This window comes from Trichomonas vaginalis, chromosome II (assembly GCF_026262505.1).
Source record: "Trichomonas vaginalis G3 chromosome II, whole genome shotgun sequence".
Classification (NCBI taxonomy): Eukaryota; Parabasalia; order Trichomonadida; family Trichomonadidae; genus Trichomonas; species Trichomonas vaginalis.
Window position 1 is genome coordinate 25,921,422 of NC_067204.1, and position 13,950 is coordinate 25,935,371.

General features: G+C 28.3%; 1 protein-coding gene and 3 pseudogenes across 4 annotated transcripts, besides 5 other annotated features; all 4 read left to right on the forward strand.

The window, feature by feature from the left end:
• The first annotated feature begins 487 nt into the window (after positions 1-487).
• Positions 488-523: a mobile genetic element.
• A 576-nt stretch (positions 524-1,099) lies between these two features.
• Positions 1,100-1,137: a mobile genetic element.
• Positions 1,138-1,344: 207 nt separating this feature from the next.
• Positions 1,345-1,382: a mobile genetic element.
• Positions 1,383-2,551: 1,169 nt separating this feature from the next.
• Positions 2,552-2,589: a mobile genetic element.
• A 2,064-nt stretch (positions 2,590-4,653) lies between these two features.
• TVAGG3_0611150 (uncharacterized protein) lies at positions 4,654-5,580 on the forward strand (the record flags this gene model as incomplete). Its single annotated transcript, XM_051240057.1, has 1 exon — positions 4,654-5,580. A coding segment is annotated over one exon (927 nt), but the record flags the coding sequence as incomplete, so codon positions are not given.
• Positions 5,581-6,444: 864 nt separating this feature from the next.
• Positions 6,445-13,950: part of a mobile genetic element that runs on past the window's edge.
• Positions 8,120-8,787, forward strand: TVAGG3_0611170 (annotated as a pseudogene). The gene has a single exon. A coding segment is annotated over exon 1 (668 nt).
• On the forward strand, positions 10,020-11,061 carry TVAGG3_0611180 (annotated as a pseudogene). Its single transcript has one exon. A coding segment is annotated over exon 1 (1,042 nt).
• Positions 12,473-13,629, forward strand: TVAGG3_0611190 (annotated as a pseudogene). The gene has a single exon. A coding segment is annotated over exon 1 (1,157 nt).

Sequence of the window (13,950 nt, forward strand, 5' to 3'; positions counted from 1 at the left end):
CATTTATATATAATAATAAAAATGTTTTTACCCGAAAAGTGACAGAAAAGTGACAAAACATGAAAACATATATAATTTGTGAAAAGCGACACATTATATAATGTTTTCGACCCAGAAGAAGGCTTCTTCCCAGAAGCAAGGAGGAAGAAGAAGAGTCCTCCGAATATAAACTTCATTTATACTAAACATCTTCGGGGCTAGAGGGCACGAAGTGCCTGGAAGCCCCACTACCCTTTTTTTTTTTTTTTTTTTTTATATATAACTATTTTATATAAAAATCAAATTCAATGATCTTAAAAGCGAATGATAAACCTCAAAATTTACGAATATAATGAGTGGGAATATAATGCTTATCTATCATAAAACCATATGAAATATCAATTTTTGCTTTACGCCTAATTTTTGACGACAATTAGCAAAAAATGTTAAATGTTAACACTCAGTCCATTTGAATATGAAAAATAAAATTGACTTTGATTAAATGTGGAATAAACAGAAATTCATCAAAAGTGACAGCTCTCAATTTTTTGACATTTGTAAATTCTAAATTGAATGAGAAAAATGAAATAATACTAAGCATAATACAATATTCTAGATTTAATTATAATTAGGAAAAGTTAGTTTTGAGAGTACTTTTCATAGGCATATAGAATGAAATCTTCTGAAAAATAATATCACATAAACTCATATTATTTTCTAATATATAACTATTTTATATAAAAATCAAATTCAATGATCTTAAAAGCGAAGGATAAACCTCAAAATTTACGAATATAATGAGTGGGAATAGGCGTAAAGCAAAAATTGATATTTCATATGGTTTTATGATAGATAAGCATTATATTCCCACTCATTATATTCGTAAATTTTGAGGTTTATCCTTCGCTTTTAAGATCATTGAATTTGATTTTTATATAAAATAGTTATATATTAGAAAATAATATGAGTTTATGTGATATTATTTTTCAGAAGATTTTGTGTTCTTCTTCAAAATTTTATTTTTTTATTAAAAAGAATCTTTACAAAATATACATTTACTTTAATTAATATTTTAAAACGTGCTCTATCAAAAGTTCCAAAAATTCAATATTTTAGCTTTTCTGAGGTGTCACTTTTGATGAATTTCTGTTTACAACAATGTTTTTATTTATCATGCAATTCTTCTTGCGACCAAAGATTTGAATAAAACTTCAAAAAATAAGATAGCTTAAAAAATAATATACGGTAGTGTTTACTAATAGATGAATAGTATATAAATTCTATTAAAATGGATTTGATCCAAAAAAATATATAAAATTTGATCATAAATAAAATCGTTTTAAATTACTTCTTCATTTAAATTATTGTTGTAAACAGAAATTCATCAAAAGTGACACCTCAGAAAAGCTAAAATATTGAATTTTTGGAACTTTTGATAGAGCACGTTTTTAAATATTAATTAAAGTAAATGTATATTTTGTCAAGATTCTTTTTAATAAAAAAATAAAATTTTGAAGAAGAACACAAAATCTTCTGAAAATAATATCACATAAACTCATATTATTTTCTAATATATAACTATTTTATATAAAAATCAAATTCAATGATCTTAAAAGCGAAGGATAAACCTCAAAATTTACGAATATAATGAGTGGGAATATAATGCTTATCTATCATAAAACCATATGAAATATCAATTTTTGCTTTACGCCTAATTTTTGACGACAATTAGCAAAAAATGTTAAATGTTAACACTCAGTCCATTTGAATATGAAAAATAAAATTGACTTTGATTAAATGTTTTTATTTATCATGCAATTCTTCTTGCGACCAAAGATTTGAATAAAACTTCAAAAAATAAGATAGCTTAAAAAATAATATACGGTAGTGTTTACTAATAGATGAATAGTATATAAATTCTATTAAAATGGATTTGATCCAAAAAAATATATAAAATTTGATCATAAATAAAATCGTTTTAAATTACTTCTTCATTTAAATTATAACAATTATTTTTGGTTTTATATTTTTTGGATCAAATCCATTTTAATAGAATTTATATACTATTCATCTATTAGTAAACACTACCGTATATTATTTTTTAAGCTATCTTATTTTTTGAAGTTTTATTCAAATCTTTGGTCGCAAGAAGAATTGCATGATAAATAAAAACATTTAATCAAAGTCAATTTTATTTTTCATATTCAAATGGACTGAGTGTTAACATTTAACATTTTTTGCTAATTGTCGTCAAAAATTAGGCGTAAAGCAAAAATTGATATTTCATATGGTTTTATGATAGATAAACATTATATTCCCACTCATTATATTCGTAAATTTTGAGGTTTATCATTCGCTTTTAAGATCATTGAATTTGATTTTTATATAAAATAGTTATATATTAGAAAATAATATGAGTTTATGTGATATTATTTTTCAGAAGATTTTGTGTTCTTCTTCAAAATTTTATTTTTTTTTATTAAAAAGAATCTTTACAAAATATACATTTACTTTAATTAATATTTATAAACGTGCTCTATCAAAAGTTCCAAAAATTCAATATTTTAGCTTTTCTGAGGTGTCACTTTTGATGAATTTCTGTTTACAACAATAGATTATATGATTTATACATATGAAAAATAATATATAAAAATATAATTTTGAGATAATTATGTAAATAATATTTTAAATATTTGAATTTGAGGTATAATTTTATAGTAAAATATATTATAAAGAGTATTTATATAAATATTGTAAAATAATATAAGTAATAAAAATTGAGACCCTCAGTAGTAGTATATGAAGGGTTTAGTGACTTTTTTTGTAAACGTAAGAATTCATACAATATCGAGCGATTTTGTATCATTTTTTTTAACATATGAAGTAAAAAATGTATGATTCTTACGGTTTTTATTCTTACGTTTTTGAATAAATCAAGATTTAAAAAATTTTCAAAATTGTAAGACATTTACACTCAGCCCATACATAATGAAATAAAAAATAAAAAATTTTTAAAAAATAAATCATTAAAAAATTAACATTAATTTTAAAATATATTTATTTATAAATCATTAAAAGAAGCTATATATAGACGATGTCAGATATTCCGCGATTAATTAAACATTGTTTAAATCCTGAATGGAATCAATGGTGTCATAATCAAAGACCTCATAAACTTCTTACGAAAAATTAAAACTTAGTTATGTTTATTATTTTATTTTTTTATTTTGTATGAAATGAGCGGAACAAAATTCGTGACTGTGAATCAATTAATGGATAAACTTTCATCAATTCTCACCCAGGTTAAACAAGTAGACGTTTATTTTGATGATTACATACAAAGTTTATTTTATAAAGGTAAGTTTAATATTAAACCTATTGCTTTTGCATTTGATGGTAAATTAATCGAAAATTCAAAAATTTGGGAATTAATTCCGGATATTGAATTTATAACAAATATTAAGGATAAATGGTTTAAACAACAAAACCACCTCACTAAAGTTCTTTGTAGATTAATGATTAAAACTGAGGAAAAAGAATTTAACGGGTTTAAATATCATCCATGTAAAATTTTAGAACTTGGTAACGAAAAACTTCAGAAAAAATTAAACGATAGACTATCAAAAGATAAAGTTGAAAGAGTAAATAAACTCGCTAAAGGTAATGGTAATGATGAAGAAGAATTTGATGAGTTCAACATAGAACTTTAAGAAACTAATGATTATTTGAATTTATGAAATCAATTATTTGATTCATTCTTTCTTCAATCTCTTCTATTCTTTTTGTTAAATCATCTATTTTCATTAATGAGGTGATTCTTGATTGAGGAATAGATTTCAAACTAACCACCCTTTTATTTTTGAAATTTTGAATCCATCAACTTTAAACATTTTATTCAATTTACACGTTGTCAATTCTTCAAATAATTTTTTATTATTAGCATAATAGTCATTAAATTCTTCAACAGATGAAAAAATTTTTATTTCAGTAATTGGTTTAACAACGTTTATTTTTTGTTGAACATTTTCACTTTCATTTATTTTTTTTTTTAAAATCGGTTTCATTTATCATTAAATAAAAATTAGAATATAAGTGATGAAATATATTTTTTAATTAATATTAAATCAGAAATGGCGGCAGGATTCTTTAAAAAATTATGGGATGGAATTAAGAAAGCTGCGGGTTGGGTTCATAAAAATATTATTAAACCCGTTGCAAACTTTTTGGCACCAGTAGCGAAAACGGCAGGAACTATCATAGGTGGAGTATTAGGTACTAAAGCAGGTAATCCGGCGATGGGAGCACAAGCAGGTAACGCAGTTGGTGGAATTGCTGAAGGAATACTTAATAAAATAGGAGGTAGATAGTGGAAAAATAAATAAATATTATTTTTATCTTAGTATCGGTTGTAGTCTTTGATAAACTTTTTCTCCTTTATTTAAAATTTCTCTTATTGGGGCAGCTTTTGGTGTTATTGATTCAGCAACGTCACTAATTGCTTCTTTATTCTTAAATATCCAATTTGCCCCTTCTTCATGTTTCCCAAACTTTACTCGCTCCTCTTTTTACTTTATCCCACAGTTTCTTAAATATACCTGCAGCCATAGTTGATTATTTCATTAAAATTAAAAATTCATTTTCATCTTTTAATTTTGATTTTTTATTTATTAATAAATGACGACTAACTATTTGGTGCCAAACACTAAACCGATTAATGGAAATGTGTTTCATTCATTCGAAAAGATAAATGAAATATTCGCAAAGAATGACGGTAGAAGATATTATAGAGAACTTGAAAGTTCATGCTATGACTCTGATGCTCCATATTTTGATGATAAACAAACTCATTTAAGAATTACAAATCCGGCTCATGATGTGAACCAATTAGGTGACACATATATTAAACGCAAAGTTAAAGCAACTCTAGTTTCAAATAAAGCTTTCACATGTGATGCCGCTTTTAAATGCATGCGTTTATTCGTTGGTTACAAATCATCAAATCAAAGCTTTAAACAATTAGAAGTAGAAACCGAAAGAGGTGATGCCGGTTATCTTCAGATGGATTGCGCCCGTGAATCTTTCGCATTTGCAACATATAAACCAAAATCAGAAAGGAAAGTTAAAAAGTTTGTTCATTCGTTATATAATAATGTTCAAAAATATGATAACTCAGTATGTGGTAAATATATTGACCCTTCAGAAGTTTTCAAGAAAGCAAATGAAGAAGTTGATGTCACTTTTGATATGATTATTCCGGTAAATGATTTGTTAGCATTTCAGGCGTTCGATGATTATCCTAAATCATTTGGTGATATCATTCTTAAATATTATGTTTTCAGGGATACTTTAGTATTTTGTCAGGTTGACCCGTTAAGAGTTGCTGATTTACAAAATTACGTTTATGAAAAGATAACTGATGAAAATTATGAAAAGATTATGAATCATGTTTATAAATATGATCGCAAATTCCAACAAATCGGACTTCCTGCCAAATTAATTACAAGCTTAGCCGCTACATCTGCTGACGCAACAGTTGATGACGTTATTATTTCATGCACAAAGATGGAAGTTTTAGAGGATAAATGCATTACACCAGGATACGGTTTAATTGAAGAATCAGTTAAAGCAATACCACGTTTATTCAGTAAGGAAGATCCATTCATGATTCCAGCTCAACATATTGACGTTCGTTCACTAAATGGAGGTTGCATCACTCCTGAAGGTATTAGCTCAGATTTCTCATACGCTCTTCATAATGTTACAGATGTTGTGTTAGCATTTCCGAAGAATGCAATGCAAAGAACAGTTTTAGAAAATCCAATGCTTCGAGGTCTTCAGGTCACTATAGATTCCAGAAACTTCCCCGATCAAGCGATGACCACAGTGGGCGACATATTCTTTACACGTATGCTTCAAGCTTCTGATTTAGATGGAGTGAATGAATGCACAGAAGAATACGAGGACTCATTAACTAGACCACTGAATGATGATGATGGCACGCCATTAGCTAGAACATGGAAAGACCAAACTTCATTCTTATGCACTATTCCAGTTCAACGTGATGGAGCGGGTATATTCTTTGATGGATTAGAAACTTTCAACTCACAAGTTACAGTACAAGTGAAAGCTTATCCAATCATTCAGGGTGAAAATGACACTTACTGTTCAAAGGTGACAAATCCTCCTCAGGTTTGGTTTACTAGGACTACATATTGGACATGGACACCGGATGAAGGTTTGAAATATCATCCAACAGGTACACCACCACAGTATAGAAGTTCATATGATGAAATATTGATGAATAGAAATGTTTAAAATTATAAATTTATTTTTGATTAAATGGATTTAAATTCATCCACTCCTTATGAAGAATTAGCAGGAGTATATAATACATACGTAGATGATATGATTAATGAAGCATTGAGTGATAATAGAAATGCTCTATCTAAGGAAAAATTAATGAAAATTCCATATTCTGAATGTTACTTAAATTCAATCACTGCAGCAATTGGTAAACAAATAAAGGTAAAACATTAACGATATTAAAACAAATTATCATTATTGCTAACACTTCCCCCTATTCACATGTGTTAATTTATATCAACCGTTCAGGTTCACCTTCAGATGATACATTTGAATCTTTAAAGCATTTAATCAAAATTCCAATTATTTATTTATCACAAGAAGAAGCAGAAGATTATTTAAAAAACTTTTTAATGTATAAAGAATTATATAATACAATCAAGAAGCAAGGATTAGAGGATAAAATTATTGATAAACAACGGGATGAATTATTTGAAACACTTTCTATTTCAAATTTTGATAGAGAATTTTTGCATTCACTCATTTTTCTAGATGATGCAGTGAAATCAAAACTAATAACAAACGAGAAATCATATTTTAATCAGTTATTAACTCAATGTCGACACATTCAGTGTTCATTCTTTATGGCTGTTCAATATTTCAAAGCATTAAGCACAAACATTAAATCAAATCTATCAACCCTTTTCATTTTCAGTGGGTTTAGTCGTCAACAGTTGAACGTTATGCTTTATCAAGTGAATTTACCAATGAGCATTAATGAACTTTACACACAATATCAGCAATTAGGTGAACATGGGAAAATAATAGTTGATTTAAATAAAGGAGGTGTTAAATTTGATTAACTTTTTATAATTAATTTTTATTTTTTATTTATAATTAAACATGACTGAAATAGCAAATCTTCTACAGGTTCCATTAAAACAAGGAACAAACAAAAAGGGTGCATATAATAGAACTATGAAAGTTCCTGATGGAATGAAAGAATTAGTTCATATTGTTGCTGGTCTTCAAAAAGATGTTAAACAAATGAGAAACGTTTTAACATTACCAGAAGCTCAAGCATATGCCAAACGTCAAGGTCCAAATTGGGAAGCACACGAAGCAGACATTACGGGTCCAAATGGAAAACCTGATGGCATATAAATGAAGTTTTCGTTACTGATGGTCAAGGTAATATTAAAGTCATAAATGGTTACAAATTAACTATAACTGATTATCCTAAACGTAAAGCATATAATGAACGTTATCCTATGCAATTTGATGAAAATGGAAAAGCTGTTAAACAATACATTGGAGAAGGTGAAAATGGTCCAATTAATTCATACCGTTATAATCCATATTCTTATTTCAATGAAGAATTAAATGCTATTGAAGAGGGACCAGATGGATTACCACGATATTCTAACCAGTTTGATGGTCGATATGCAAATATTAGACCTGAAATTTCAGCTAAGAAATTCTTTAAAGTTGCTTTATTCGATCCAGTTTTCGCAAATGTTAAAGATGAACTTAAACAGCAATTCCAACCAATTATAGTAGCAAGAATTGCATCAGGTGCTTTATCTCAAGCATTCATAGATTTAATTAAGAAACCATTATATCAGCAACGAGGTTTAACTTATGATTTAGTTAAGGAATCAGATAAAAGAAAATTTGAGAAATCAGATGATTATAAGAATGCAATTAATGAATATATTAGGTCTATTAATTACAATGAACCAGCTAAAAATCAACTTCATGAACAAATACAGGGAATAATAGATTCAAAACTTCCAGCAAAATAAAAGTTTAAATATATTTTTTTATTCGAATATAAATGAGAAGACGTTTCACTAGTCAAAAGAACACTAACGCAAAAGCAGAGATTACGGTTGGTTATAACGTAAATGATGATAAATCACGAATTATTCAAAATGTTAAAGTTAATGTTAGCCCTGAATTAACAAGGTCAGCAACTCAACCAAATTTATTAACTCGTGACTTACCGAAAAAGGAGGAGGAGCAAAATAAAGAAGATGGAGACCCAATCATTTTATCTGAACCCGGTAAAGAACCTGTTGAAATTCCCACTTATCCAACATACCCCCACCTCTTTCATCAAACATCGAGAACCCATATAAAATAGACATTAATTCTGAATTAATGAAAATTTACCGTGATATAATAATTAATAATTATGATTCAATAATAAATTTAATTGACCAATCCGGTTTAATTATTTTACCTTATGAATCATTAATTCACATTATCGCCATTCTTTGTGATGTTCAAGATTCAGACGTTAAGATTCAATTTTTCATAGATGATGAGGTTTCATGCTGCGGACTAGTTGCAAAAATAAATCCTATAAAGGATATTAGCACAATTAAGATATCAAAGAACGGAACAACAACTGAACTTCATTTAACATATAATGATATTTATAATAAAATAGTTGATGAATATAAAATATCACTTGAAAAATTCTTTGTTAAGGCTATTTAATCTTCAAGCATTAACATTATCGAATAATAATCCTTTGAATCATAATCAATAATAATTGACCTTTCACCAGTTTCTATCGTTTGTTTTATTTCTTTTTGTTCCCCACTATCCGGATCGGTCATTGTAATTGTTTTTGTTATAGTATCAGCTTTATCTTTAACTTCAATCTTTTTTCCATCGGGATATTTAAACCAAAATTCCAAAAATTCGATATTGTCAATCTGTTCATATTTTAATCTATCAATTACATTTTTAATACCATCTGAAATCTTATGAAATGGTCATTATATGGTTTGATTGAACTAAATTTGAATGAAGTGAAATATAACCCTGTTGATGAATATGGACACTGACTCATATTTTCTGAAAACACTAAAATTTATAACATGAATGAATTTCTTATTCGTTGAATTTATGAATTCTTGAGGTAATCTTATTCTAGTTTTATTTATCACTGGAAAATAACGCTTTACCATATTTTTAATCGTAATAAAAAAATGTCAATTATCAATATTATTTCGAATAATAACTGTGAATTAAATTTAACAGTTAGCGGAATTTATAATGTTACTCTCGTTTCTGTGAGTGGTAAATTTAATCCCATTCTTTTAGACCATTCAGATTATATATCATTTATTAAAGATGACCTCGAAAAAACGTATGATATGTATATAAATAATGTGATAGCGAAATGGGATATTAACATGATTTTAAGTTATTTAAATGAATCATTTATCGTATGGTATGAAGAAAATTTTAAATCAAAACCTGATAAACTTTTTGAACTTGATGAAATAAATAACCTTATTAAATTCCCGCTGAAAATTAAATTTTGTACTCCTCATCTTCGTTCATTGTTGGGGATATTAAATTTGAAAAAGATGTTGGGGATGTTTTGTATTCTGACACTGGTTCCAATTTTCATTTTAATCAAATGTGATAAAGTTAATACCCCAATGAGATTTTTCACATCAAACATTAGACCCTAACTCTTACCCATCAATACAAAACATTTTATCCATCAACTTAAACACATTTTCTTTATCATACATTTTCAATTATCCGGGAATTCATTTATTCTTCATTCAAAAGATTTATCAAATATTAAATTTAGAATAACTGACCTATTTGATTGTGATTTAGAATTTATGAATGAAATATTATGGCAATTTCAAATAGAGAAAATAGCTGATGAGATAACGGATTAAATATTTATTTTTAAATCGTAATAAATGATTAAACAACAGCAACTTAAGGCGCAAAGCACCCAGGTCCTTCAGACCATTACATACGCCATATACGCATATAATTCAAAGACGGCGGAACAAACGCAAAGGTTGAAATATGGAGATTTGGAGATAGTATTGAAAAATGACCGTTTCGAATTCGTTTGCAAAGGTGGTGCAGTGATATCAAATATAAAAGAAATTTTATTTATGAATTCAAAAATTAAAGGAATAACGGATGATATAACATCAATTCCACCAGAAGAACAGAGATATTACGCATTAAATGCATTTCCTAAAGTTTTGAAGATTGGAAGATTTAATTTAAATGAGGAATTCATAGAAGGTTTCCTAAATGACATAATGAAGAAGGTAGATAAGGAATACGTGGATAGTGAGTTAAATGAAGAAGGCAAATTTGGTTTATGTAGATGAAAAAGATAATGAAATTAAAGAAAAGGTTGAATGGTATCATAAATGGACATCGGAAGACTTTTAAAGTTAAAGCTGATACAGGATGGGTTTCAGGATGTTTAGACCTTAAAGCAGATAAAACTTATGTAGATGAAAATTATGCAAAGAAGTCGGAAGTAAATGATGTGATTACAAGCATGAAAAATGAAATACTTCAAACATTATATCCTATAGGCTCTATTTATACATCAATGAACTCAACAAATCCAGCAAGTGTTTTAGGTTTTGGTACATGGAAGCAGATTGTAGACATTCTTATATTGTACTAATAGTTCAAAACAGCCGGTGGTTCAAAGAAAATTAAAGAAGCAAACCTTCCACCGCATATGCATACAGGAACTACAAACTTTTCTGGCGACCATAGACATCATTAAGAGACCACCCATTATACAACTCAGACTATGAAGCTGGTTATGATGTTTTTATCTCCAGCTTATAACGATTCAACAAAAAAGACTTTTCGACAAACTGAACAGGGAATCATGTCCATACTTTCACAACAAATTCAACAGGCTTGGGTAAAGATTACATGCCACCATTTGTGACTGTATTTGCATGGTACCGGATGAACTAAATATATTTTATGTCTGTAATTAATTAGGTAATGAAGTAGCGGATGAACTGCAGAAATAAATTTTATCGTTTATGGTTTTTAGGTTATTCAATAATTAATTATTTTTGAATAACTGATGGTGTCACTACGTCACCATGTCACCAGGTTAATTAACTTCTCTTAAAATTACTGACAACATGACATTTTGACAACATTCCCGGAAATTTGATGCAGTCCAAAAATAAAGTTAGTTTTAAAATTATTTTTATTTTTTTTATTCCTATATAAATGACAGCAACAAACAACCAGCAAACTATATCGTTTCTGATGAAAAAGTTATTGATTCATTAGCTGAGGAATTAGTTGTGGCAGAAACTAACCTCAATGAAAGAATTGGTGAAAACAAGATTGATTTACATAACTACCTCAAACATGATGGAGGAAGAGGAAGGAAAACTGGTATGGCTTTATTAGTAAATAAATTATCAAATTTAACGATTATAGTGTTGATATCAATAAATCGTACAATGATGAACTTAAGAAACAGTTAGAAAAGACATTCTATTCAAAACTTTCGGATAAAGATGTTATCGTTAAAACCGCTTCAGGAGGTCTTCACATTTATTGTAACATTAATTTCTTCTATTCAACCTCGAACAGAATGATTAAATGTTTTCCTGCAATGATTATGATATTGATATCATGACTTCTATTGATGATTCAAAGCGTTCATTAGTGCGTTATGGCTGATTCAAGAGTTCGAAAGAATGCAACAGAACCAATCAATACATACTCATTCATTCGTGGAAAGTTATGATTCAACATTAACCAGAACAGTGAATGATATATTAAATGATTTGAATATTAAGGTAAGAGTTGAACAGAAGAATGAAGAAATAAAGAGTATAATGAATGAAAACAAAGATGTAAACATTGACGATAAACTTGCCCAGAGCATAGTCGATGGCATCTGTGATTTTGAAGTACATAATGATGGTGGAAACATGAATTTAGAAAAAAGTTACATTATTCACACTGTTCAAAGCAATTAATTCGTTACCTAATCATTTAATTAATGAAGCATACGATAACGTTTATAACTTCTGCAATTTAACTGAAAATGCAAAAGTAATTTTGAAAAGCACGTAGTAGATATGCACATTTAATGACTTCTCCATTTGTTTTGGTGAAGATTCTAAAAACTATACCAAAAGGAATATTATGATGAATACGTTTTACCTTTATTACGTAAGCCAAAAATAACATTTGTATAAAACTTGATGACTCGTTTTGATAACAGATATTAGACGCAAGGCTGAATCATCAGTTAAAAAACAGTTCTGAAGTAATTGAGGATTTATCACGTGTAATCCGTTTTGTAGATTGTGGAAACAAATACTTCATTCAAAAGGACTATAATATCCACGACAAAATGAATCAAATATCATTCGTTCTTCAATCAAACATGAAAGAGTCACTCAAAATGATTAATATTTAAAGAAGAAGGTAAAACAATAACAGCATGGGATGTACTACTAAATCAATTGTCTTCATTAACCGTTAAGGGTGTTTGCTTTAAATCTGATTCTCCAGATGTTTTCTCAACGTTTCAAGGTTATAAATACAAACGTTCTCGAAAAGCCTGATTACTCAAAAATTGAGATGTTTATGGATTTCATTAAAGAAGCCATTTGTGATAATAACGATGAAGTGTATAAATACTTTCTCGGCTGGATTGCATCAATGATTCAACATCCTGGAATCAAGAATGAAACAGCAATTATTTTGAAAGGACTTCAGGGAACAGGTAAAAACAGATTTACAGACATTATTTCTGAACTTCTCGCTGGTTATTCATGCAAAAACATTACTGAAATAAGTGAGCTAACGGGTAATTTCAATTCAGTAGTTGAGAATAAAATGTTTCTTGTACTTAATGAACTCAAGAATGTGGGTGAAGATAGACTCGCAAACTTCAACGCTTTGAAATCAATTATAACGGATAATGAGATAAGAATTAATGAAAAGAATCAACCCAGAAGAACAGCACAGAACGTTGCAAACTTCATTTTCGTAACTAACAACGTTTACCCTGTCAAAATTGAAGTTGGAGACAGAAGATATGTAGTTTTAAGGGTCAATGGTAAATTCAAGGGTCAATTTGATTATTTCAAGAATTTGATGAATTCATGCACTAAGGAATTTTATGATAACCTTTTAGCATATTTTATGCAATATGACCTTTCATCATTTAATATACGAATCATACCGATGACTGAAGCCAAACAAGATTTAATAGAATTATCAACAAATCCTTTAGATGAATGGATAAATACACATTATGATAAATTGTGTGCAGGTATGACGTGTAAAAATGCTCTATGCTGCAAACCATCAGACATGAAAGACAAAAACTTTCAAATGAGCATTAAGGATAAATGTGATAGGAAACAGAGAAGAATAGATGGTAAACAAACATGGTGTTATGTTTTGAAAGAAGAAATGAAAGGATTATATAAACAGGTTGAACCAAACGATAATGAGGATTCATTTACTGATGATGAAATACCTGTAAATGAAGCTTTATAAAGTATGATTGGAATTTCTTTTTGCATTAATCCTGCTGTGTTGTCTAAATGTCATGTGGTCATCATTTTTAAGAGAAGTTAATTAACCAGGTGACACATGGTGACGTAGTGACACCATCAGTTATTCAAAAATAATTCATAAATGCCTTCCTCCTTTCGTACCTGTTGTCTAAATGTCATGTTGTCATCATTTTTAAGAGAAGTTAATTAACCAGGTGACACATGGTGACGTAGTGACACCATCAGTTATTCAAAAATAAATTTTCTTATCATTCAAATTAACTAAAGATGAACTTAATAAAATGATGATAAAATAACTGAT